The 25,300-nt window shown below is 38.5% G+C and overlaps 1 protein-coding gene across 2 annotated transcripts; it reads right to left on the bottom strand.

The window, feature by feature from the left end:
- Positions 1 to 5,181: 5,181 nt before the first annotated feature.
- On the bottom strand, positions 5,182 to 25,080 carry LOC108041419 (45 kDa calcium-binding protein). Of its 2 annotated transcripts, none has more exons than XM_017119346.2 (4): positions 24,895 to 25,080; positions 13,020 to 14,204; positions 5,609 to 6,293; positions 5,182 to 5,494 (listed from the first exon to the last, which is right to left on the bottom strand). In XM_017119346.2, the coding sequence occupies exons 2-4, from the start codon at positions 13,499 to 13,501 to the stop codon at positions 5,420 to 5,422; spliced, it is 1,242 nt and encodes a 413-aa protein (XP_016974835.1). In that variant the 5' UTR covers positions 13,502 to 14,204; positions 24,895 to 25,080; the 3' UTR covers positions 5,182 to 5,419. The 2 variants fall into 2 exon arrangements, with proteins under 2 accessions (XP_016974835.1, XP_016974836.1); XM_017119347.2 differs by lacking the exon at positions 24,895 to 25,080 and adding an exon at positions 15,852 to 15,862.
- Positions 25,081 to 25,300: the final 220 nt, after the last annotated feature.

Below are 25,300 nucleotides of genomic sequence, written 5' to 3'. Positions count from 1 at the left end.
GCTATGACATCCTGAATTAGAAAGGCTAATGAAGCAATTACTATTATGATCAATCAGTAAAATAAAATAATATTGCTTATTTTAAATAACTTATTTATTGACTTAACTTTAAAAACAATATTAATAAAGAAAAAGATAAAATGTTTTTAAGTATATGTTTGCTTATAAAGATTTTCTAAATCGAATATATTTAACAATTTAATGGATTTATTTTATGAAATAGATTTTGGAATGGATTTGGGTATTTATTATGGTATAATATGTTGCCAATTTATCTCCTTAAAATATGTGTTTGAAATAAATTATCTCGTAAAGTCTTAAGCTATGTTTTTTCTTATAACTTTATAATATTTAGGGTATTTTTATGGGCCATCACCTGCGATGATTTAATTTCTTTCTAGCAGTTAGCCTCCGGGGGAGCCCTCTTCGCATATTTCACTATATTTTCATTTTAGCGCTTTCACACATACACACGCAGGGCAAGCACTCACATGGATGCACGGGCACGCATGCACACAGACAAACACAAACACACACACATCCACATACACCCCCAACAATGGTCGCACTTCCTGTTTCCGCTTGTTGGCGGCGGTGTTGCAAAGTGTGAGATGGAGCAGGGAGGCGAGGTCGGGTGACACCGGGGTCAAGGGAGAAATTTGCATAAATTTTCCGTACATTTCGCACAGAAGGCAAATTGCATTTTCAGCATAACACGTACTCCATTCTACTTACACCGACATCAGCCAACGCAACACTCACACGCACGCAGTAGTTTTTTTCTTGCCAGGCTCTTCCTCAACCCCCCCTCCTCGGAAAAGGTAGGCCGTGTTTTCCCGTCGCCATCATCCTTATTTTCATTTTCATCCTCCTCACATCGTCAGGAGCTTCGTCCTTATCCTGGCGCTCCATTCGTCTGTGTTAGTTTAAGGCATGCAAATGTTACGAAAATTGCTTTTTACTTCCCATCATGCAGGTGAATGAGTTTCCCTTCACACACACACATACACTTGCAAACAAACGAGATCCTCGCACCCGCACACACAAGTAAGTTAAGTGTTTGCCTTGAAGTTGTTACTGCTAAATTACCTTTTGTTGTAATTTTTGGCCCTGGCCAGGTTGTCCCTCGCACAATGGACACAAAAGTTTTTGTTACACAAAATGAAATAAATATTAAAATATTTTCCACACAATCGATGTGGCGCTTTATTCATGGCCAATACATGTAGAATATATTGTGTGTCAGCATTGTCTAGTTTTGTGCATTAAAAGTTGAAATATTAAATTCCAATCAAATTCTTATACAACTAGAATGCCTATCCTATGAATTTTTCGGCCGCCTCTACAATATTATTTAATGTTTTAAATTGTTTCGTTTCCGGAGGAAACAGGATTTTCAGTAACATTTTTACTAACCGAATTATAATCATAGCCTACCTTTTTGGGCAATGCATGTGCGTGCATTTAAATGAATATACGAGGCTAGTTAATGCTGTGGGAATGAGTTTAAAACCGCTTAATTAATTGGAACTATTATATTTAAATTGTAAAATGTGTCAGCTATATAAAGTTAAGCATTCAAATATGATAAACCAATTTTGGTTAACAAATGCTTTAATACCTTATCGGACATAATTTAAGGCATTTTGGCAAAGGGATATGTTATTGTTTAATAAATATTGAAGTCACAAAATCAAATGAATTTAGTGACAGTCAGTACGTTTAAATAATTATAGTTGTGTATTTTTAAATTGATAATCACTGTATAAACAAACACAAATTGTATTGTTTGATATAGATTTAATTCTGTTAAGTAAATTATAATTCCTCTTTTTAACAAAACAACGCACAACTTATTCATTTATTATAGCGAACATAAATACGAAGCATTCTTTCAGTATATGTTTCTAAAAAATGTAAGCCGCAAAGCCACCAATTTTTGCCATTGTTCGCCTTTTTACCTCGAACCACTCTGAGTGTCCTGTTAAATGATGTGTTGTGGGCCAATTTAAGCCAAGCTCTCTGTCTCTGTCTATGTGTGCGTGTCCTTTTCCCTCGCATAGCCTGGCTATCCCTTATTTCGTTTATTTGCACTATAACATTTAAAACTGATTTATGCAGCAAATTGGAGAAAAACATTTAATTGCTACGAACGTGTCGCACCTCTACCCCCTTCCTATGTTGAGTATTTTGTGGGTCGTTCAGCAAAAATGCTAAATGCAATGTCAAGTAAAAACACAAAATAAAAGTGGGTATGGAGGGTGGGGGAGCGGTAGAAGCCAAACAATATTCTGCATACAAAATAACTTGGTTTCTCTAATGGCTGAATTTTAAAATGCATGAGCTCCACTCGGGTCACCCCTTCACCGCCAATCCCCCCTCACCCCGCAAACCATCCCAACCCACTTCGTCCTACGAACATGTTTGTGTTTTCTGCTGTGCTTTGTGAACTGTTGAAGTTTATTTTGCCAGATTTTAATATGTATGAGTTGAAGATGAAGCATTTATGGCAACACAACACAGTGGCAGATAGAATACTCTGTATGTGTTTGGCATATTTATGCAGGTCTTCGACAGAGAGGCGTGGGAGAAAGGGGCGTGACGGCCTCCCACTTCTGTAATAGCAATTTCCTCTAAGGCCTCCAAGTATTTTCGGCATGCTCAGCAATTTTCCCACTGGCAAGTGACTGACTAATGTAACTTACGTGTATCCTATATGTATCCTCGATGTGGACTCGCCCCGATCTCCTTCCACCCACGTCCAATCCTCCACCCTCTACATCCGTTCGCCATGCTCCAATAATGCAAAACATTTGTACTAGACAAGGCCGTTCCATTTTCTTGCTTGGTCCTGCTTCGTGTGGGGAATGTGGCTTCTTTTTTGCGGCTCGTTAAGTTAGCCTGATGCCATTTGTTTTATGTTGCTAACTCAATTTATGAATACCACTCATGAATCATGGGGATTTTGAACCGTGCTTTTGGGTTTTCCCGCAGCGGGTATAATGTTAAAAAAACCGGTTATTAAGATAAAAGAGAAATTTTAAATGATGTTTTAAAAGATAAATTATTATCTCCTCATATCAACTTGCACTGTACAATTTTTCATTGACTTTTAACTTTATAAACTGGAATCATAATGCATATAAATTCATTTTAATTATAAAGTTGGTTTAAAATTAAAGTTTTCTTTAAATAAATAACACAGTAATAAAATGTAATAGGTTTAATTGGAGTTTTTGCAAATTTCTCTTCTTAGAATATTAAATCAAAACAAGAAAGGGAAGCTAACTTCGGACGGAGCCGAAGTTGATATACCCTTGCAGAATATTCTGTAAATTATATTCTTCAAAATTATTCATTTTATGCATTCTTAATACTCCTAAAAAGTCCCAATTTCATAATTTTAAAAACACCAAAGTTATGGCATTTCCAATCGTTCAGTTATATGGCAGCTATAAGATATAGTCGGCCGATCATTATGATTTGGTATGTCGATTGGCGTTTCCGATCGTTCAGTTATATGGCAGCTATATGATATAGTCGCCCGATCCGGCTCGTTCCGACTTATATACTACATAACCACGAGAGTCGATCTAGCCATGTCCGTCCGTCTGTCCGTCCGTCCGTTTCTACGGAAACTAGTCCCTCAGTTTTAAAGCTATCTGCTTGAAACTTTCCCAAAAGTTGTCTTTCTATTGCAGGTAGTATATAAGTCGGAACGAGCCAGATCGGGCCACTATATCATATAGCTGCCATATAACTGAACGATCGGAAATGCCATAACTTTGGTGTTTTTAAAGTTAGGAAGTTGGGATTTTCTATGAATTTTATTTTTGGCCAATCAGTCTGACCTACCAAATTTCATAAGGAAGTTGGGATTTTTTATCAGTATTAAGAATGCATCATATAAATAATTTTGGAGAATATAATTTACAGAATATTCTGCAAGGGTATATCAACTTCGGCTCCGCCCAAAGTTTGCTTTCCTTTCTTGTTGAAACATTAATTTTGTAATTAAAATCCTAATTAAACAAACGCTAAAATGGAATTTCCGATCTGAATTCATTTTTGCACTATATATTTTTTTTTTCTTAAAACCATTTCTCAATAAATCTTTTTAACAAAATGGGAAATTTAAAATTTTATTTGATAGTAAATGAAGATAAATTTCACACGCATCTATTATCGAACCCATTCCCACATTTCAACACCCGAGAGTAACCATTCTTAAATCCTGTAGCCCGGCCCTAACTAATATAATATGCATCGTCCTGTTTGCATGTCCTACATCTGTATCTTATTAACCGAATTGATGTGTTTGCTTATTTACTTAATGTCGGAGGGTATATGTTTCTGTTCCAAATTCGGATACCGTTCCCTCTACCCCTCCAGGCTTCAGTTGCCTTAGACGTGTCCTTGCCTCCCCTGTTTTGGTCCTTGCGTTTTACGTGCTCATTATCTGCGCTTCCGAACAATTAGATTCAATTACCCACCGCACGTCTATTGTCGGGAGCTGGCTGGGAATCCCCCAATCCGCTTGGCCCCGTTTGCTGGCGTGTCTGCCTTTGATAAGATGCGACTTGGACTGGGGATTATTATTCCCGTAACGTTATCCGAACGCAATTCTCCACCGGCACACACACATCACGTATTTAAGTACATCCTGCTGATGCTCCTGTTCGTAGCTCAGTACAACTAATCCATCACTATTTGCCGTACATTTTAAATGAATCTCCTAGCCAGCCTGGATGGGTAAGCGGGGTATTAGAGAGGTATTAACACCCATCAGGAAGTCAATTGCTTGTAAAATTCTCTCTCAAGGATATTCATCAGTCTTTGGCAGGCAGGGGGGACAGAAATTTTTGCAAGTGACACTTATTTATCATTCGTCCCCCGCCTTGTTTATCATCAGTGCGCAGGAGAAGCAACAGAGACAGAACGAAACAAACAAATTGAACACGGACTTATCCTTAATGTGGAGTGATTTGTCAGCTCAGATGGAAGATGTCCTTAAGGGGATTTCGAAGGCGGCTGAAATTTAATTTCATACTTTGTTAAAAGGGCCATTCATTTGTAATCAGAGATAAGAGAGGCAAGATGAGTACCTAAATTAATGCAAAGGTGTACGGATTTAATCCCAGGAAAACGCACACTTCAAGTTTCATACAATTACGTATATTTATTTGGAGTATTTGTGTCAAATGTTGTTTGCTTTGCATTCTTAAAAGTTAATTATTGAAAAATCACACAGGAAATGATTTTCTTTTTTCATGCATTACATCTGATCTTAGTGTTTCATGAAAAGTATTAACAAAAACACTTTTTGCAACTAAATTAGCTATTTTAAGTGCAAAAACTTACAAATTAATATCACTATAAATGCTCAAAGGGGTAAGGGTAGTGATGGTGAAGAAGAAAATTAGAATTCCGTGTGAAAACTGTTAGCCGTGTCGATCATTTTGGATTGCAGAAATATCTCAGCATGGTCAGTCATCTGTGGGAATAAATTACATTTTTTTAAGTCAAATTTATGTTTTTCCACGTATTTGGAATTCTTTGAACATTTATAAAATATAATGCTAAAACTTTTATAGTTTCGGGATCTTACCTCCTTGAGGGTCAGCAGTTCGTCCTTGTTTTCGTCACACAGGCTGAACAAAGTGGCCGCCTCTTGGAGAGCATACCGCGGTGTCTTAGGATTCACATAGTTCAGGAGTTCCCCCCGATCAGCCTTGCCATCGTGGTTCCTGTCGATTATCCGCTTAAACTCCTCACGTCGCTCCACCAGAGTCTTCGATATGAGAGACTTGCGCATCAGGTCGTCGTCATCGTCGACATTGAGATCGGAGAACTCCTCCAACGTTAGCTGATCGTCACCATCCTGATCGAACTGGCGCAGCAGATCATCCACCAGCTCCAAAAGATTGGACACACTGGACTCGGGATGCCGGAAACTTAAGTACTCATCGATGGTCAGCGTGAACAGATCGGTTCGAGCTGCCTCCGACCAGCGGGCCTTGTCCCTCATCATGTCCTCCCTGGCCCGTCGATTCAGTGCCGTGTGCCGGATCTCGTCATGCTCATCGATATCCGCCTCCGTCATGCCGTGCTCCCTCAAAAAGAACCGGTGGTACTCATCCCAGGTGATCAACCCGTCGGCGGGTCCGATGTCCACGCGTTGGAATTCGCGGGCATTGTTCATAATAGCCTCATCAATGTGCTCCACGATCCGGCGGTTGATGTACTGGCCCATCTCCTGAATGGACAGAATGCCATCGCGATTACGATCGGCCCTGAAATGGTAGGGTTTAAAAAATGTAGATCATAGGTGCCCAAAAAGAGAACATTTAAAACAAGAAAGGAAAACTAGCTTTGGGCGGAGCCGAAGTTGATAAACCCTTGCAGAATATTCTGTAAGTTATGGCATTTCCAATCGTTCAGTTATGTGGCAGCTATAGGATATAGTCGGACGATCCTTATGAAATCTAATAGGTCGGATTGATTGTACAAAAATAAAACCCATAGGAAATCCCAACTTCCTAACTTTACAAACACCAAAGTTATGGCATTTCCGATCGTTCTGTTATATGGCAGCTATTGGATATAGTCGGCCGATCCTTATGAAATTTCCGATCCGAATATATATACTTTAAAGGGTCGGAGATGTCTCCCTCTCTGCGTTGCACACTTTTGACCAAAATTTTAATACCCTCTGCAAGGGTATAAAAATGTGTTTGCATTTATAAGCTTTATATTTTTTCCAATACTTAGACTTGGGAATTAACAAAGTAGGCCATGAACTCCCAGAGCCAGGGTGGATGGGGAGGGTGGTCAAAAAACCTTACTCTCGCCGTTTAAATTGGTAAATTAATGTATTAAAAAAATTGTATTTTATATTTTCTCGAAAAAAAAATACTCATACGATCCGTAAAGTCAATTAAATAATTTTTTTTAATTAATTGTTTTTAATATTCCTTGAAATTTGCATACAAATTATAAAAAATTAATAATGAAAGCTTTGACACATTTTGCACAATAATATACTTTAGAAAAAAAATCTATTATCTTATAGAAGCCTTACAGTGCCTCAAAATTGCCTATACATTGAGTAAAAAGCGAAAACGTTTACTGAATAATTCCGAACGTAACCAAGTTACGGCAGCCCAATCAAATGTACATTATACATTAACAGCAACCGACTGGCCCCCTTGGCTGTTGGCGCAAATTCCCTGTTGCATACTTGTCTCGTGCCGCACACCTCACCCGGATTCCCAGCCATCTACATCTGCCGCACCACAGAGAAGTGGTGCTGCCAAATGCTGCATATGACAGCTGTCTGATGATTACTCAAGTCCTCTGGCTCTTTCTTCACTTAAAAAATCATCTTATTGTTGAAAATGTAAATTAAAATCATTAATTTATAATGTTGATTATGGTTTTTTGCACCAGCTTTAACTTATACTGCCCGAACCTTTTTGAGACATTTTTAAACACTGATTTTCCAGACTAGCAATTTAAACACTAATAAACACTTAATAATTAAAAAAAAACATTCAAATTGTGGATCATTTTTTTGCATTAAAATAATCAATACTAGTTTTTCTATCCCAAAAATAAAATATCAGAAAATATAAATTTAGTCTTGTTTTCTCATAATCTTGATTAATTTAAGTTTTTTAGCTAAGGAATAATCTTACTTAATAAATGATAACTAATATATACTTATAATGTTCTATTTAAGAGCGTAACATTTTTCCCAGTGCCTACCATCCTCCGGCAATGAAGTGCGAATGCCCAAAACAGGTGTCAGATATTAAAGCTGCTTATGGGGAACTTGGGGCGGGAATAGGGGGTCAATGGGGATGTGGGGGTGACAGGATGAGGCCGGCAAACCACTGGAATAATCAGCGGATGGCAAAGGAGCGGGACCAATGTTTGTGCCTGCAATTGTGTTTGTTTGTACAGCGTACACACATACACGCACACACACATATATATATATATATAATAATATAGGGGCATGTGGGGACATGGCGGAAACGGAAGTGGCAGCAGCAGAAGAAGAAGAGCAAAAGAGAGCCACCGCACAGTGGTTTCATTAGCATATAGTTGATAAATAAATAAAGTTGCAACTAAAACGGTTTCAAGTTGCCTCTTCCTTTGGCAACGAGCAACTTAGCTCCGCTCCGCCCTCCTAATTCCTCTTTTCGGTCACGTCCTGCTCCAGCTCTCCAGTTTGGCTGAAATGTATATGAGAAACGTTTGCAGCCGTTCCCTGAGTTTTTTTTTTGCCAAGTGGGATCAAAGAGATGAAGCGGGGGAAGCCGGTTAAGTCCTCGAATATAAAAACAAAGTTTTCAAGCTTTGCCTTTCTTCCTTTGGCGTCTTGTACGTGCAAGAAATTGACTCGCAAAAAATTGGAGCGGGAACGGCTTTCCCATTCGTAAATTCCAGCAATTGAGGCTTTGAAAACGAACCGAAAAGTGGAAGCGCACGGTTCAAAAACCCGTTTGCAACGGCGGGGAGGTTGAGAATTTGTTACAAAGCGCAAAGTGCATTTTGCATAAGCCTGCGGTTCCACTGAAGTTGGCCAATTCCTTCTACCACCGCCGTGATTCCTGCAGCCCGTTTTCGGGGGGTTCTGTCGAAGGATTTGGCCGACAGAAACAGGATGCCTCGCATAGAAGGGATTTCTTCGCAACCCTTCCCATTCCTTTCCCTCTGATTTGCTGTCCCGCTTTTGGGCCCCTCGAGGTCTGGTGGCAGAAGTAAAACTTAACTGCTGAAAATTTAATGGGATTACTTCAAACTTGATTCCGTCGGTTTAGTCTAGGCCTTTTGGCTTTGAGCTGCAAGTTTTAATACTTTTGGGCAGTTGGAAAAGTCACTTTGTATCTTTTAATAAAATATCTATGAACTTAAAATGTTTGACATTTTGTTTTTAACCAAACAAAAATAATATTTGTTTGTTTTTTGTGGGTTTGTTTTGAATGTTACTTTTGTACTGTCACTTGAGTATACTTATTACTCTTAAACCATAAATTTCATATTTCATTGGCACATCTTAAATATCAATGTGGCAAAATAATACAAATTTAATAATTTTAGTACCCCTTTTTATACCCTTGCAGAGGGTATTATAGTTTTGGTCAAAAGTGTGCAACGCAGTGAAGGAGACATCTCCGACCCTATAAAGTATATATATTCTTGATCAGGATCACCTCCTGAGTTGATATAGCCATGTCCGTCTGTCCGTCTGTCTGTTTCTACGCAAACTAGTCTCTCAGTTTTAAAGCTATCGAATTGAAACTTTGCACACACCCTTCTTTTCTTTGCACGGAACGGCCGGGATCGGCCGACTATATCCTATAGCTGCCATATAACTGATTAATCAGAAATGCCATAACTTTGGTGTTTGTAAAGTTAGGAAGTTGGGATTTTCTATGGGTTTTATATTTGGCCAATCAATCCGACCTACCAAATTTCTTAAGGATCGGCCGACTATATCCTATAGCTGCCATATAACTGAACGATTGGAAATGCCATAACTTTGGTGTTTTTAAAGTTAGGAAGTTGGGATTTTTTATGAGTATTAAGAATGCATCATATGAATAATTTTGGAGAATATAATTTAAAGAGTATTCTTCAAGGGTATATCAACTTCGGCTCCGCCCGAAGTTAGCTTTCCTTTCTTGTTTAAGGTTTGAAAACGTTGTCTTGTTAATTGAATAGTTGTTACATTTTTCATGTCAACATGCAAAACTCAGCGTTTTGATTAGAATTGCATTGTCGCGACATGTGAACACATTGACTGTAATCCGTATATTAAATAAAAAAGTATTAAAAAGTTTCAACCTCATTAGAGAAAGTGAAATAAGTGTTTTCTGGAAGTCAGTATAAGCTCTAAGGTGTTAACTTTTCAAAAAAAAAAACATAAATCACATTACCGCACTACACACTTTTTAAGCGCACTAACAACAATAGGAAAACTCCGAACGAAAAAAGTTTTCCGCGTGTTGCGCGCAAACTTTTGGCCAAAGTTTATTGTGCGCTCGCATAGAGAGACAGCGATGGAAAAAGGAAGTTTGCAATTTTAGCACAACGCCCAATCAATGAGGGGGGCGGGAAGGGAGACATGGGCGTGGCAGGCTGCGGGTGCCGCAGGCAGGCCTAATTGGATGCAAAAGTCAGCCAGGACACGGGCATAACAGAGGACCAGGACATTAGCCCGCCCCACTGGTCGATTCGGTCATGCATGGGGAATGAGATTGGAACTGCAAAACTGCCAACTGTCGATGGCATGTGGCATGTGGATGCCCAAAGGGGAAGGGATCGGCAGACAGCGCTAGGGCTCACAATTAAAATGTATAACAATGTCCCTTTCAACAGCCATATGAGGCGACAGTTGCAGATAAAATTTTATTGCTCCTAAAAATGAACAGGACACAGGGCAGCCATGAAAGGACGACTCAGCGCTGAATCTCACGCCCCCTGTCAACCGCATTATTAAAATGGAATTAACATACAGAATCGAGAGGGGTGTCGGGTGTGGTCGCTGGTGTGGTCGCGGGGTGGTAAAGTCATAGGGGCCGGGCCTTCCGCAAAATGATGGCTATTAATTTCAGGCAGCAACGCAATTATCACAACATTTTCTGGTCAGTTTAATTGCAGTTTAATGCGAAGGCGACAAGTGGAAATCTCCACATAACTCACGTCGCCCCCGAGGGGCCTTAAAGATCCAAATGTTCGCCAAACAATGGACATTGAAAGCCCCTGTTGCGCTTTAATTGCTGTTTGAGAGAATTTAAATTTGATTTTAGCTTGATTGTCCGAAAATTGTACGTTATTCAATATAGCTGCAGCAATTTCGGCATGGCTTAAATAAATTGAAAATATGCGGCCCAACAAATGCTATGCAAATGATTTTAGTTTCATCCGAGTAGAAATTCGAATAAATTCCGGCTCCCTCGGGTGTCGATGGTTTTAAATGTTATCCTTCATCAAATATTAATAAAAGCTGTGCAAATATGTGCGGCCATATACGAACGCAGCCATTTATCTGTAAACAAATTTGTACCAACAGTGGTGCAAACGGAAAATGCGTTTATTTTATGCCCGGATTCCTGGCCATCCGGCAAAGTGAAATACCCTGAAGGGAGATCCCTACTGACCGACTGCCTCACGGAGTTTGAAAAACTTTGGTGTCGGGTCCTCTGACTCGTATTTGCTTTAAGCCCTCCCGTGTTTATATTTACTGGAACCTGCTGCACAGCCACAGCTTTGCTGATGGACAGATTTCTGGTGGCTGCCTTCAGGGGTTTTAACTGGTTATCATAAGTGCCGAAGGTCGTTAGTGGAGGAGGCGAAAGTGGGGGCATTGCCCATGGCCTTGGGCCAAACAGAAATGCGATGAGGTGAAAACAGTACATTAGAGTCTAGCTTGAAGGCTGAATTGAATGTCAGCCATCATCAGTGAGAAAGGATAACAGATGGTCTTACTGTCATTAACCACAAGCCTGCTATCGCTTATATAATCAAAAGGTGTAGTGTTTATATTGTACATTATTTTATTTTAATGTCCTTCGTTTATAGATAACAAGCCTTGAATATTTCCAATAAATGAAATAACTTTATGAAAGTTTCATTCATCTCTCCCTTCTAATAACCTATTAATACAATTTTTAAGTAGGCTTCATCAGAGTTTCACTATTTCGCCATCTAAAGTCCATTAATTGTATCTTTCAGTTTGCATTAAACTTAATTGAACTAACATAAACTCTCATTAGAAGCAAAGGTAAATAGAAAATCCCAGTTGGCATTTATAATCCTAGAAGAGCTAAACTGCTCGAGGTCACCGTCAGACATCAACAAATCGGAAAATCCCAACAGCAGGGAAATGCTTTTCTGCTATATTATTTATTGAATTGAAATGAGTTTTGCCAAAAAGACGTTTAAAGTTTAGCAAACGCAATATTGGCTAAAGGAGGCCAAAAGTTTCGGGTCCAGCAAAGAAGGAAGTCGAATAAATATGAAATTGCAGTGACAGTTTGATTTCTCTCTGCTATTTGGCCCAAATTTTTTTTCTTTCAAATTCTTTTCAACACCTGAAGTTTTATTTTCCTGTGGCCATTTCTGTTTTGGTTGGGAAATTCCTGGCATTCTGACTGCCTGATTACCCCCAAAACCCCAGAGCATCAAATTGCAATTTCAGCCGGGACGATGACTGGAAACTTTTCAGTTTCCGTCTGACCACCTCTTGCCCCAACACTGGCAACCATCAACTAATCTATTACGACCTTAGTGAAGTCAAGTAATTGGTCAATTGCCTAATCGCTTGTGCAAGAGCTGAGAACGTTTTATATACCTTGTTTAAGTAATTAGGGTAATAGTGCAAGTCAGGATGATAGAAATCGGAAGGGCTTCCGGCCAACCAATTACGGAATGGCAGGCGAATGGGAAGGAAAGGGTTATTTAACTAAAGTATTTATTTGTTAAAATATAAATACATAAAATCCTGATAAATATTCCCTATTCCCTTGAGTTGGTTAACATTCCTGTTGGTGAACTTTAATTTAATATTTCTTGCCCGAAACAACCAAACGTTTCAATCAAGGTTTATTATCTTCACATTGCGGCAAGCTTGTAATTTGATTATCCTGATTGCTTGAAACAAATCAAAAGCATGGCAGTCAACAAATCTCATTCCGTGTCCTTATTGATCCAATCTAACCCACCTAACCTTGCCACCACCTTCCCTTCCCGCCCCTTGCCTGCGACAGAACAACATCCATCAATTCCAGCTGCTGTTGCTATTGCCACTAATTTTTACAATTTGTCCTACACAGAGTTATGGAGGGCCCTGAAGGGGGAGGAGTCAGGGTGTTGGGGCGATGAAAGCCGCAGGCAACGCTGTCGCTGTGCGCAACAATAAAGAAGCCACCGAACTAGTGCCAAATTATCAACCGAACAAACCGAGGCCCAGGACCAAGGCCATAACTCAGGCGCCCGGCAAAACTTACCGTTTGAAAGCTTTTGCCAGTATTTGCTTCTCATTCACATTGCTGGCCGCTAAAATAACTGTTTCTGGCTGGTTAGGGGATTTGCTGGCATTGCTGGCAGCCGCACTTTGCACTTTTTGTGGGTGGGGTGGATGTTCATGTGGATGGGGGAGATGGGGAGATTCGTTCCCCAAATCCAAATTGTTTGCCACAGGCTGAGACCTCAGCTTTTCCTCGTGTTTTTGTTGCTGCTCCAGTTCCGGCCGTCGTTGGGCGCCATTATGCCCCACGTTGGGCGCCATTTTTCCCTCTGCCTGCGTGCTGCTACTGCTACTGCTGCTGCTGCTACTGGTGCTGCTGGCCTGCTCCTTCAGCTGCTGCTGCAGCTTGTGGCTGGTGCTGTGCAGGATCAGGCCAATGAAGAACATATAAAACAAAATTGCGCACAATGTCGAGCAGCGCAGCCAGCGGAAGCTTTTGCTCAGCTTGTTAACGAAAGTCATTTTGTTGCCGCCGTCTTCGTCGTCCTTTTCGTATTCGTTCTCGTCTCCGTTATCGTTGTTGTTGTCACTGCCACCGCTGGACAATAGATGGCAGTGGAGTGGCAGTGGCAGTGGCTGATGGCGTTGATGGTGATGGTAATGGCGACGGGGAGGCGGCGGTGGTGGGGCTGATGGTACCAGCTCTAGTTTCTGGTACACCGACTCCTCCTCCTCGGTCCACTCGGCGGCTTCCGGATCCTGCTCCAACTTGGACCGCAGCTTTCAGGACTCGTTGCGTGTAATTTGCAGTAATTTCTCCTCCCTCCTTCTTTCTTTGCCCTCAGTAAAGGCTACTGGTTAGTTTCTCCTGTTGCTGCTGTTCCTGATGTTGTTGTAATAGTACATTAATTGACTTTTATGTTGCAACCAGCGCAAGACGGGCAACGATGTGGGCCCGCAGCGGTTGATGATTCTGCTCCTGCTCCTGCTCCAATTTGTATCACTGTGGCCACGCCCAGCTTCCGCCCCCCTTTTTTTATATGTAGTTAGCACGGGGCGTCAGAGTAACAACTTCTAATACCAATTTGATGTGTTATTGCCGTTCGCACGATTCCCATTTCCTTTATGCCGGGGCTCCATCTTGTCTGCATTTTACACCAATTTTACATGATTGTTAGGGGCGCCATTTCCATTATGCGCGCTGATAATGCTGATGGCGACGGGGCTGTGAAGCAGAAGGGAAGAGGAGGAAATGGATTTAGCATGAGTAAAGTTAAGGAAATCGTTTCTCATTGCGAATTCGGGTCAATGGTTCCCCAAATTTATTGTGACAAAGTCAGAGGGCTTCCAATGCAATGACATTTTAAATTTTATCTAACTCTTAAGGGTTTAAAAGAGTTATATGTTAACTCGCTCTACTGAAGTCAAAGAAGACTGATATACCCAAATGTAGAAATTTTAGAACTAAATTAAAGAAAACTTTATTGGAATAAAATACTTTCAAGAATTTAAATTATATTCAATTATATTAATCATAATAATATGTAATTATTAAGCCACACAATATACCAATAATATGTTCTTTACTAAACATAATGAGGTATCTTAAATAATAATAAAATGTATATTTATATGTATGTAGTAAACTTAAAACTAAACTTTATAACTTCTTAACTAAACTTTATAAAAAAAATGCATTTAAACATCTTAAAACACTTTACCTAGTTAAAAGTATTACAAATAATAAAATATCTTTGACACCCAGGCAAGTAGCCAATCGTTTGAATACTTTATCTCTTTAAGCCTTTTGACTTTAGTCGTGAATTTATGTTTTCCAGTCAAGTCTTTCCCCTTTTAGATAGCCGAGTTATTAATTAGCCATTGCAAAATCTTTTTACTCACTTCAATGGCCCCTCAAGGGGGACAATCAAAGGCAAATGGAGGAGGGGGTTCAGCCATTAAGCAGCCAACGAGCGAATTAGAAAGTCCCATAAATTTCCCTTCGTTCTCATTATTGAAGTAGAGGGATTCTGAACAGGGTGGGGTGCAGGGCTAAGCCATAAAATGGGGCCAACCTAATGACTTACATAATAGAAAGTACTAAAACAGAAGTCGTAAATGAGATCAGATGAGATGAGAGTTCAGATGAGATGAGTTCGGGCAGCCTAGGCCATGAGATGGGTAGTTAATTTTAAAAGCTCAGACATAAAATTTTCCATGTTGCCTGTCATTAATGTGGCTACATAAACAGATTTGAATGGGTGGAACAGTAATCTGAACTTGTGACGAACCTAATGAACTCTTGCTGAGAGGTGTAACGAAGAATCAAGTTTAAATTTTCACATTCAGGATTAAATAAAATATTCCTGCAACCAATTATTTAGCGCCAGACATTTATTATTGGGGCTTTTTTGAGTTTGTATTAAAGTTTTCCATTGCCGCAGCATTCTTTATTTTATAATTAAATATTTACGCAGACCTATCCAGCTTTTATGAACAAAAAATCAACTGAACTGGAATCCATTGAAATCGGAACTGATTGTCAACATTTGCTTACCAATTTCCCGTTGTAAGAGTAATTTAATCAGATATTTCCCCCAGTACATATTTATGCCATATCCCATTCACCAACTGTTCACTTGTTCACAGACAAGAGAATTCACACTTGTCGATGGAAATTCGTACCAATCTCCACTCATATTCAATTCGATTTGACTTACTGACTCAATTTGCGTTTCTGAATATGCAGCACATGTGTTCATGGTCCATACATTGGTTTGAATTTTATTACCTCACTTGTTGTTGTTGCTGGTCCCGGGATTTTGGTCGGTTGTTGCCACACTTTTTAACGCTATTGTCTTGCGTCGTTTACTTTTGCTTTCGTTTCGATGGCTGCGCTTGTCTTTGTTTCTTCTTGTTGTTGTCTTTTATTGGCCAACGGAAAACCAGTTGAGCGTCTTTTAAGACCCACACACTTGGAAAAATATTTTTAAGCTTATTGAATTTTAGAAAAGTGGCTTCAAAGAGTTCTTATAACTGCCAACTCTTGCTAGTTTACTTAATTGTTTGGTTATTCAACCTGTGTACCACCTATGGCAGAATTTTTAAAATTGTTTCTAATACTTTGAGATATTTTTATAACGTAGAGCAAGCTTCAAGGAACCATATGGATATTCTTAAAAAAAACTAAGTGCTATGCAAAAATTGTATCTCATAGATGAGTATGATTTAAGAATGCACAAACTAAAAAATAATCTTAGAAAAAACAGTTTCACTTTTATGAAACGTTGTTCCCAATCAGTAACAAAAACCAAGTAAGTCAAGAAAAATGTTCTCTTCTCCTTCAAGTTTAAGTGTAAGTTTGAGTGGCTTACATACATTTAAACACTCAGAAACCCATAAGCGAGTCGCAGATGTTTCATTCATCGCCCGGCTACTATTGTCTTGTGTTGGCCAGCTACATTTGGCCATCGCCATCCGTTGTTGCCACTTTTACTGTTTGTCCGTTTCATTTCTTTATTTTCGCTTTCTGTTTTTTATTAACTGCTTCTCGTTGGGATTTGCTTTTGTTTCCCCCCTTCAGCTGCAACCTTGTTTTATGTCTCTGTGAACTTTTGTTGGTTATTAGCTTGTCCGCACTCCCAAACAGATGGCATTGGAGTAACAGGGAGAAACAAAAAAAAGATGGAAAAAAAGTTGGTAATAAATTTTTAATGAAATTTCTGTGCAACCTTAATGAAAATCGACCAGAGAAAGAGAAAAGGCAAAGACAAATGGAAGAGCAACCGGCTAGGAAGATTTTTTAATCAAATTTACGTTCATATCGGGAAATCAAATCCAATTAGCAACTTTATAAGAACTTTCCACTTGCCTGCCCATTTTCCATTTGCCCTATCCTTGGATCCGCTCCAGTTACCGCTCATTATAAGTGTCCCTCGCAATGAGATTGTTATACGGATTCATGTTGAACGCCCACTTTAAGGCACCCCTTAATCCCCCAGCTCCCCGTGCGCCCGAAAGATAGTGTCAATTTCAATAAAAATCGATGATGTAGCAAAAAGTGCAGGGGCAAAAAGCCGGCGAACGAAAGTGGAGGAGAGAGTTAAAAAAATGCGTTAAACTTTATTGCAAAACTATTGCCAGACAAGTGGCACAAAATGTTGCAAGGGGAGTCGAATGAGGCTGGCTATATCTGCCTGAGCATTCGGCGATAAGCTCTGGATGGTTGCACAAGTTTAAAGATTTGATTTGGCAAAAGCTGCGCCGTCGATACGAGAACAAGTAAGGCGAATTCCCCGATTGCCCCATTCCTCAGCGACCATTACAAATCGATGATAACGATGACGATGATGAAATGTTTGCTCAGCCATTGATGGATCCATCCTGGATGAAGGGTGCAGAGGGGAAGGATGGATGATTGGCCAGTTGAGATGGGAAATATCGAACAGTTGAGGATAACACTTTGATGGGGAATGTTTGTTTGCGCCAAGAGAAATGCAGTTCGCAGCAGCACAAAGATAACTTAAATACTCCTAGCCAAGAATGTTTGGGCAATGACGGCATGATGAGGGGATGATGCTAATCTGGAATGGAATTGACTGGGTGTGGAGTGTATTTTCTGAAAGAGCGCCTGCTGAACTTAATTCCTTAAGGATCTTAAATTTAGCTTGCTTAAATTTGTGGAAACTTATTTCCCCTAAAAGTTTTGCTCAGCTCATTATAGAACTGCCATTAAAAATAATAAAGTGTAAAGTTAATACAAGTTTTCAAAGAAAAATATTGAAAGGGCATAAAGACTACGAAACCCCCTTGAACAGTTCTCCACAACTAATAAAAACCCATGACAAAGCTCTATTTTTATATTTACTTTCATCAATCAAAGGATTCTAGAATGTTAACTAAAGGGGCACATACACAAATAAACTTTTTTTATTAAATACAAAAATAATACATGGATTAAATAAAGTCTGCTCTCCTGTGAGTCACCCCAATCCATTAGCAAAACAAACATCATCTATTGAGCAAGCACAATTAGAAATTTATGAATTTCTCAAATTGTTCAGCAAATGAAATTCAAAACGCCATCCAACTATGGCAAATCAATTGCATTAAATATACATAACTGGCACTATCTAGCTGCATATAAAACTATCTGTCTATTTAGCTCGTTTCTATCTATATTTCTAATTGAACATTAACAAAATCACTAAAAACCAGGCAAAACCCCGACGGGCAAAATAACAGAAACCATGGAAACCAATACGGCAAAAACAACAACACAAAATGGCAGAAATCCATAAAATATGCATAGGAAAATCCATTTCAATTTTTTGCCCATAACAGTTTTCGAGACTCTGACATTTCAATTAAAACTCGAAACAATTTGATGAGCAGTGATGACAATGATAATGATGTTGATGTTGAGAAGGATTATAATTGGCAAACACACCCACAGGAAAGGGCGCCATCGCTGATAGATTTAATTTAACTTTTTAATGAACTCGAGTTCAAGCAGCACGAACCCATTTGAGGCCAGTATTTATTCCAATTAGCAAAGAGTTTTTCCTGTTTTAGGATTAGGGATAATCCCCTTGCTGGCTGTAATTTAAAGACCCCACGAAGTGTTTTCCTCAACATAAACTGCCATTTATGTTCGTTCATGGTTGAATTCGCCCATATTGCATTTTCTTTTCTTTGGGTGTAATCCTTTTTTTGTGGCCATAATCAACTCCTCCTCTGGCCAAAGTCAGAGCTGGCCTTGCCAATGTGTGTGTCGGTTGCCAGTTGATGTGTGCGAAAACTGCACTCAATCAGTGCCAAGCAAACAACCTGCAACAGCCGGCCAGCAGCAACAACGAAATGTGAAGCGATGGAAAAAGAGCAGGCAACAGACAAATAAGTTGATTTGTTTGTTGTTTGTAGAGAATGAAAATGCCGAAAAAGCGCACTGCCAATGCAAATACCCACTAGAGAGATGAAAAGATTGGTAACGAGTATGGCCAAAACGAGTTTTAAATACTCTACAAAAAACTAAGAGTCGTTTACAAATTATATAAGTCTTGTTTAAATAATAAATAACAAGAAAGGAAAGCTAACTTCGGACGGAGCCGAAGTTGATATACCCTTGCAGAATATTCTGTAAATTATATTCTTCAAAATTATTCATATGGTGTATTCTTAATACTCATAAAAAGTCCTAACTTCCTAACTTTAAAAACACCAAAGTTATGGCATTTCCAATCGTTCAGTTATATGGCAGCTATAGGATATAGTCGGCCGATCCTTATGAAATTTGGTAGGTCGGATTGATTGGCGAAAAATAAAACCCATAGAAAATCCCAACTTAACTTTACAAACACCAAAGTTATGGCATTTCCGATCAATCAATTATATGGCGGCTATAGGATATAGTCGTCCGATCCTTATGAAATTCGGTAGGTCGGATTAATTGGCCAAAAATAAAACTCTTAGAAAATCCCAACTTCCTAACTTTAAAAACACCAAAGTTATGGCATTTCCGATCGTTCAGTTATATGGCAGCTATATGATATAGTGGCCCGATCCGGCTCGTTCCGACTTATATACTACCTGCAATAGAAAGACAACTTTTGGGAAAGTTTCAAGCAGATAGCTTTAAAACTGAGGGACTAGTTTGCGTAGAAACGGACGGACGGACAGACGGACAGACGGACGGACAGACGGACATGGCTAGATCGACTCTCCTGGTGATGCTGATCAAGAATATATATACTTTATAGGGTCGGAAATGTCTCCTTCAATGCGTTGCAAACTTTTGACTGAAATTATAATACCCTCTGCAAGGGTATAAAAACTTTTAATGTTGATTTGTTCGTATTCTTATAAAGAATAGATTTGATATTTGTTTTAAAAGATAAAAGTTGTAATTTGTTTTTTGTAATATAAACTTTTTAATTAAATAAATATTAGTCATCCCGATTTTTTAAAACTTTATGGGAATAGATTTCTTGTTCAGTAATACGAGAATAATTTTTTTTCTTTTGTAACAAGCTACCCTATAACTTATATATATTTTTTTTAAATGAAAATCCCGAGAAATTATTTTTATTTTTCGTTTATAAAACAAGTTACCCTACACTTGATATAGTTTTTAAAGGGTGTAACAAGAGAGATATTTTTGTACATCTTTTTTAGTCATGCCGCATTTAAGTCGTGGCAACTAAAACAAAGCTTGTTATTTTGGAAGGGCACACATCGCTCATACGCAACGTGGTCGGTGCAATGCAGAGAAATTTCAGTGACAAAGCAGCAGGTGGCATCATCACCATCAGCACAGCAATTCCGCCGGACAGGAAGGGAAATTGGGAGCTGGGGAATGAGCAATGCCTGACCCAGCAAAGTGCACAACAAAACTGGGGATGCACTTGAATGCAAAAGCCTCGACCCGAGCACAAAAAAATGTGTGCAGACGCACACAAAACATCTGACATTCGGGGCCAGGACATTGGCACTCGTCGTTCTGGATGTCACAGTCCTCCACACATCTCCACACCCCGTCAGTCAGATGTCAGGTGGTGGATTCGCCACCAGTTCCCAGGCCATCCGCCGACCCGAAAGAAGTTCATCTCGCATTTTTGCACAATTTACTCACTGGATACCCAGTACCGACATGGCATTCATATGTAAATAAGCTTTTATTAGGTGTTCCCTGGCTGAAGAGTGGATGAAAACGAGAATGGAACTGAATCCAGGCGAATGCCAACCAACTTTGGGGGCAATGCGGAATGGAAATTGGAGTCTGAACTGCATATTGATTGCTGTTTGGATTATTGAATTGATTGTCCTTTTCTTTCGTTCGCTCTTCTTAGCTATTCCCTTACCTTTTTTGATTGGTTAGTAGTTGGACTTAAAAAAAATGTTCGCTACTTTTTTCCAATTATAGTTGTGACAATAAAGATTCCCAAAAAAATGTCTATACCTGTATTTAATAAAACTTTAATTAACCTTATACTTTGCTTTCGACACCACAAATATCTTGACACTGATGGATGATTTAAGTTCCAAAAAACACAACATAGCGTAGCTTAGAAGATAAGTTTCCCTAGCACAACCAAATCAATCAACTTGGACACTTTGTGTGAAAAGAGATAAATTCGGAAAACAGATTGCCTTCCTTCGGAGATAATTACTGCAAAGTGGATTAGCTAAGCTAATCCAAGCAAACCACCAGATGTCTAGCTCACACCACAACCAAATGAGATTACCACCCAACCGCATTTATTATTTCCTTTCTGGGCCTCTCTTTTTTCGGCGCTAACCTATGTTTAATTGCAATTTGATTAGGCTTAACCTGAATTTGTATCAGGAACACACAAAAAAAAGTATACATGAAAAATACATTTGCCCCCTTATCCAATGGCTGTCGTATACAGAGAAAGGTCCAATTTGGTACAACACGACGTATGCGTAATATGATTTTCATGCTTTTCCCCTTTTATTCCCTATGCCCTTTATCTAAGCTACATAATATTGATTGGCACCAAATTCGTTTCTAATTATAATCTGCTTCGGTCTCGAACCGCTGGGTGGGTGTTTGGGTTACATTGCTCGAAATTGTAATGTTGTAATTGTAAACTCCAAAACGCGATTACCTTAACCGTTTGCATTTTGCCATTGCCAAAATAAACTTTCGGCAATTGAAACGTTTCGTTAAGTCAGAAAGGGATGGCAAAATAGGTAGATAAAAAAGGATAGAGCTAGAAAAATAGTGAAAAAAGAGATAGATAGGTAGTTAAAAAAAGAAAGAGACGGGTCACTATTGCCGTTTTGCCAGTTTTTGTTTACGGCTGTGGAAAAAAGTGAAAGTGCACTTCAAGCCAACGGCCCACACAGACAAATAAACTGCTTATGCATTTAGATATACAAAATGCCACATGTCAACATATACGTACACAAGTGTGTCCGTGTTTGTAATTTCAACTGCAACTGTAGCTGTGAGCCGACATTTAAACGTAACAGACACTTGAGTCGAGCTAGAAATGTCAGGCCTGGAAAGCGATGGGTGGCGGTGGGGGATTGAGGGGGTGTTATAACATGGGGATCCCCCCTTTGAATGAATATACATACAACAGTCTGGGTGAGTGTGTGCGCTGGCGTTGGTGTTGGGGCAACAATAAACCGTGGGGAAGTGCAACAAATGCATGAATAAACAACAACTCAATTTGAATAAAGCAACAGCAGCGACGTCACTTGTGGGCGGTGGGCGGTAAGAGGTGTGAAATGTAAACTGAAGCTCAGCTTTAAAGTCAACTATGCTGCTCCTTTAGACTTTACACGTTTTTAAAATCTTTAAATCAAGCTGAAAACTCTTGAAAACAACACTTTCGCCTGTTGCTGCTTTAAAACTCTTAAACAATTTAAAGCTGCACAAGTGCGCGATTAAATTTCAATCTTCCGACAATACTTGAAATGTTGTTAAAGAAGTCTGCCATTTATAATTGATTGGATTTTGTGGTGATAAATAAATATATTTTGATTGCGTATCTTATTTCATATTAAACAATACCTTAATTAAAACCTTAATTATGGGAAATTATATTAAATTTATATGTAGGTAATTTGAAAGCAATAGGTTTTTCTCTTTATTAAAATTCAAGGTCTTGAAACTTCGTTAAGTATTCTAAGTAAATTGCTCTTAATAATTGATTACCTTTTAGGATAAACAGGCTAACTATAACACAAATTAAAATATTAAGAATTTATAAGATGTATTTATAAAAAGGTGCGGTTAACCACACCTGTGTTTATGCTATATATAGATTTAAAAAACTAATTGAATAGTTAAAATTGTTTATTTTCTTTAATAAATAGGTCAACAACTTATGCAAGAATAACACAAACACGGGAAACCAAAGACAATAACTTCTAATAATATTTACTACATAGCACAAGTACACTTCAATACAATTTAAAGTTGTCAAAATAATATAAAATAAATGATAAATTTGAAAAAAAAAATTACGTTTGCCTTTTAAATTATGAAATTTAAATAATTTCATTATTACAATGTGTTCGGAAAAACAATTGATTTAACTTTAGATACAACCAAATGTTTTTTAATTGATTTAACTTCGGACCCAACCAAATGATTTTGTTTGTATTAAAAATTGGTATTATAGATTAAACCGAAATGATTGTACTAAAGAAATAATATTAATTAAATAAAATATTAAAATATATTAATTATGTACATATTAAATAAATAAACAAAATAAAAAAAATTGATCTTGCTGAACTTTTTTAAACAAAAGTGTCGAGTGTTTATGTAAACTGGAAAACGGAATTTGGCTCCGCAAAAACTGGTTGGCAGCGCTTGGCTCGTCTTGCGTTTATTCCATACAACAATTGATTTTCGCTAGACGGTGGAAAGCGGGATGGCGAAAATGCAAATGAAAATGGCAAAGTGCTCAGCGCCAGAGCAGGATGGATGTCAGCGAGGGCGACAAGGATAGAGCGACCAATATATGTAGTTTCAAACAAACTTCAAATTTGCGAACACAAAAGCTGCTCTCAGACACTGCAACACACACTGGCACATATTACATAGTCAGACAAGTGGGTGGGCGGTTGAGTGGGTGGAGGAGTGGGTGGCTAGGTGGGAGGCACCTGCACCTGCTGGCTGGGCGACTGCAACAAAAATGACAAACGTGCTTTTGATAGACTTGTTGACGACAAGCTCCTGGCACTTGGCAGCTGTCAGCGGCAGCCCAGAAATGGACTGACGTTCTCACATACGAATACACTGAAAAAGTGTGCCCTGTACAATAGTTTTCAAAAAAATTGGTGCTAACCTACCTACAAATATTTATGAAGGTACAAATTATATGTTGAACCTTTTTGACACATTGCTAACAAATAATTTTAAATATTCACTACTAGCTTTCTTAATACAGCATCAAAACAATTCCGACCGAAGGTTATATATATTTTTGTACCACTTTCACAGAGTTTTTAATATATCATCACAAATTCATATAAGCCCATTCGACTTTTAAACAAAAACTACATAAATTAATCAAGCTAAGATTGGTTAAATTAATCAAATCATAAAAAATTCACTATTGCAACAGTGGTAATAAAATTATATTATACAAAATAGGAATTAAACAAAACTACATAAACTATTCAAGTTAACATTGCTTAAATTAAACAATTAAAAATAAATTTACTCATATAGCAGTGCCAATAAAATTATGATATACAAAATTAAAATTAAACAAAACTACATTAATTATTCAAGTTAGTCTTAAATTAAGCAATGCAAAATATTTTTACTCATATAGCAGTGCTAACCTTTTACCTGGTGCTTTATTGTTTTCATTTATTTCCAATTCTATACCTATTCAAAAATCCAAATGCAATGTTACAAACAAATTATTTCGAATTTTAATAATTCGAAATAAAATATTTTAGATAAAAAATAATGTTTTACAATGTACAAATTATAACAGAGGAAATTCAATTTAAGTGTAACAAATATTGGAATTTTGAATGTTCACTAAGATTTCTCCCCATGTATTCACGGTTATTTTTGATGTCTGAACTTGTTTGTTAGCATACGAGTGCGGTTGTGAAAGGTGAAGAAGTGGCAAATTTTGTAAGCAGTTTTATTGTCGAACATATTAATAAATAATGCCGAAAATCAATAGGAGGACTCCTTGCGATGGCGATTTTTACGGCCGCCGCCACACATTTAATACTGCACGCGTGTGCGGTTGAATGAATTTTGTGGTCCAATCTTGGTAATGGCAATTACAATCCACTTTGGCCAGCCGCGCTTATGGTTATCAATTTGTTGTGTTTATTAAGACCAGTTCATGGTTACTGCAGCAACAGTAACAGAAGTTACAAAAAACTCTCCCCTGAATTGCACTCACTTTTGCTTTCGGTTTGTTTTGTAGCCGTTTCTTTGGCCTGCTTTTCGCTTTTGGCTTCTCTTTTGACTTGGTTTACGCGCGCGGGCCAGAACGAGATGACGACGTAAGTTTCGTAAACGTGTTTTTGTTATGGCCCAAATCACGGATGACGCAAGTCTGGCTTACCGAACACGTCCGATTCGCAGCAGCAGCAGCAACGTACTGGCTTTGTTTTGGCCAACTCGCCAAGCGGAGCCGAAGTGGCTAAAACCGAAGTGGCAATCAAGGCCGACAATTTGTATTTAGTTCTTTTCTTTTTTAAACTGCTTAGTTCTACTTTTATTTCCTTTTTCTAATTTAAGAGGATATAACTTTTTCTTTCCTTTACTGTCACAATAAATCTTCAAGTTTTTAATGCTGCCAAACC

Source organism: Drosophila rhopaloa, unplaced genomic scaffold (assembly GCF_018152115.1).
Source record: "Drosophila rhopaloa isolate 14029-0021.01 unplaced genomic scaffold, ASM1815211v1 contig_155, whole genome shotgun sequence".
NCBI classification, from domain to species: Eukaryota; Metazoa; Arthropoda; class Insecta; order Diptera; family Drosophilidae; genus Drosophila; species Drosophila rhopaloa.
Note: the sequence above shows the minus strand (reverse complement) of the source record. Positions and strands in the feature narration are given on the sequence as shown.

Bases quoted from the DNA above. Each gene is read 5' to 3' on its own strand.
- LOC108041419 (XM_017119346.2), bottom strand. From the start codon at position 13,501: ATGACTTTCGTTAACAAGCTGAGCAAAAGCTTCCGCTGGCTGCGCTGC. The intron at 6,294-13,019 runs GTAAGTTTTGCC...CTACCATTTCAG, and splicing joins CTGGCAAAAGCTTTCAAACG to GGCCGATCGTAATCGCGATG. The intron at 5,495-5,608 runs GTAAGATCCCGA...TTATTCCCACAG, and splicing joins AACTGCTGACCCTCAAGGAG to ATGACTGACCATGCTGAGAT.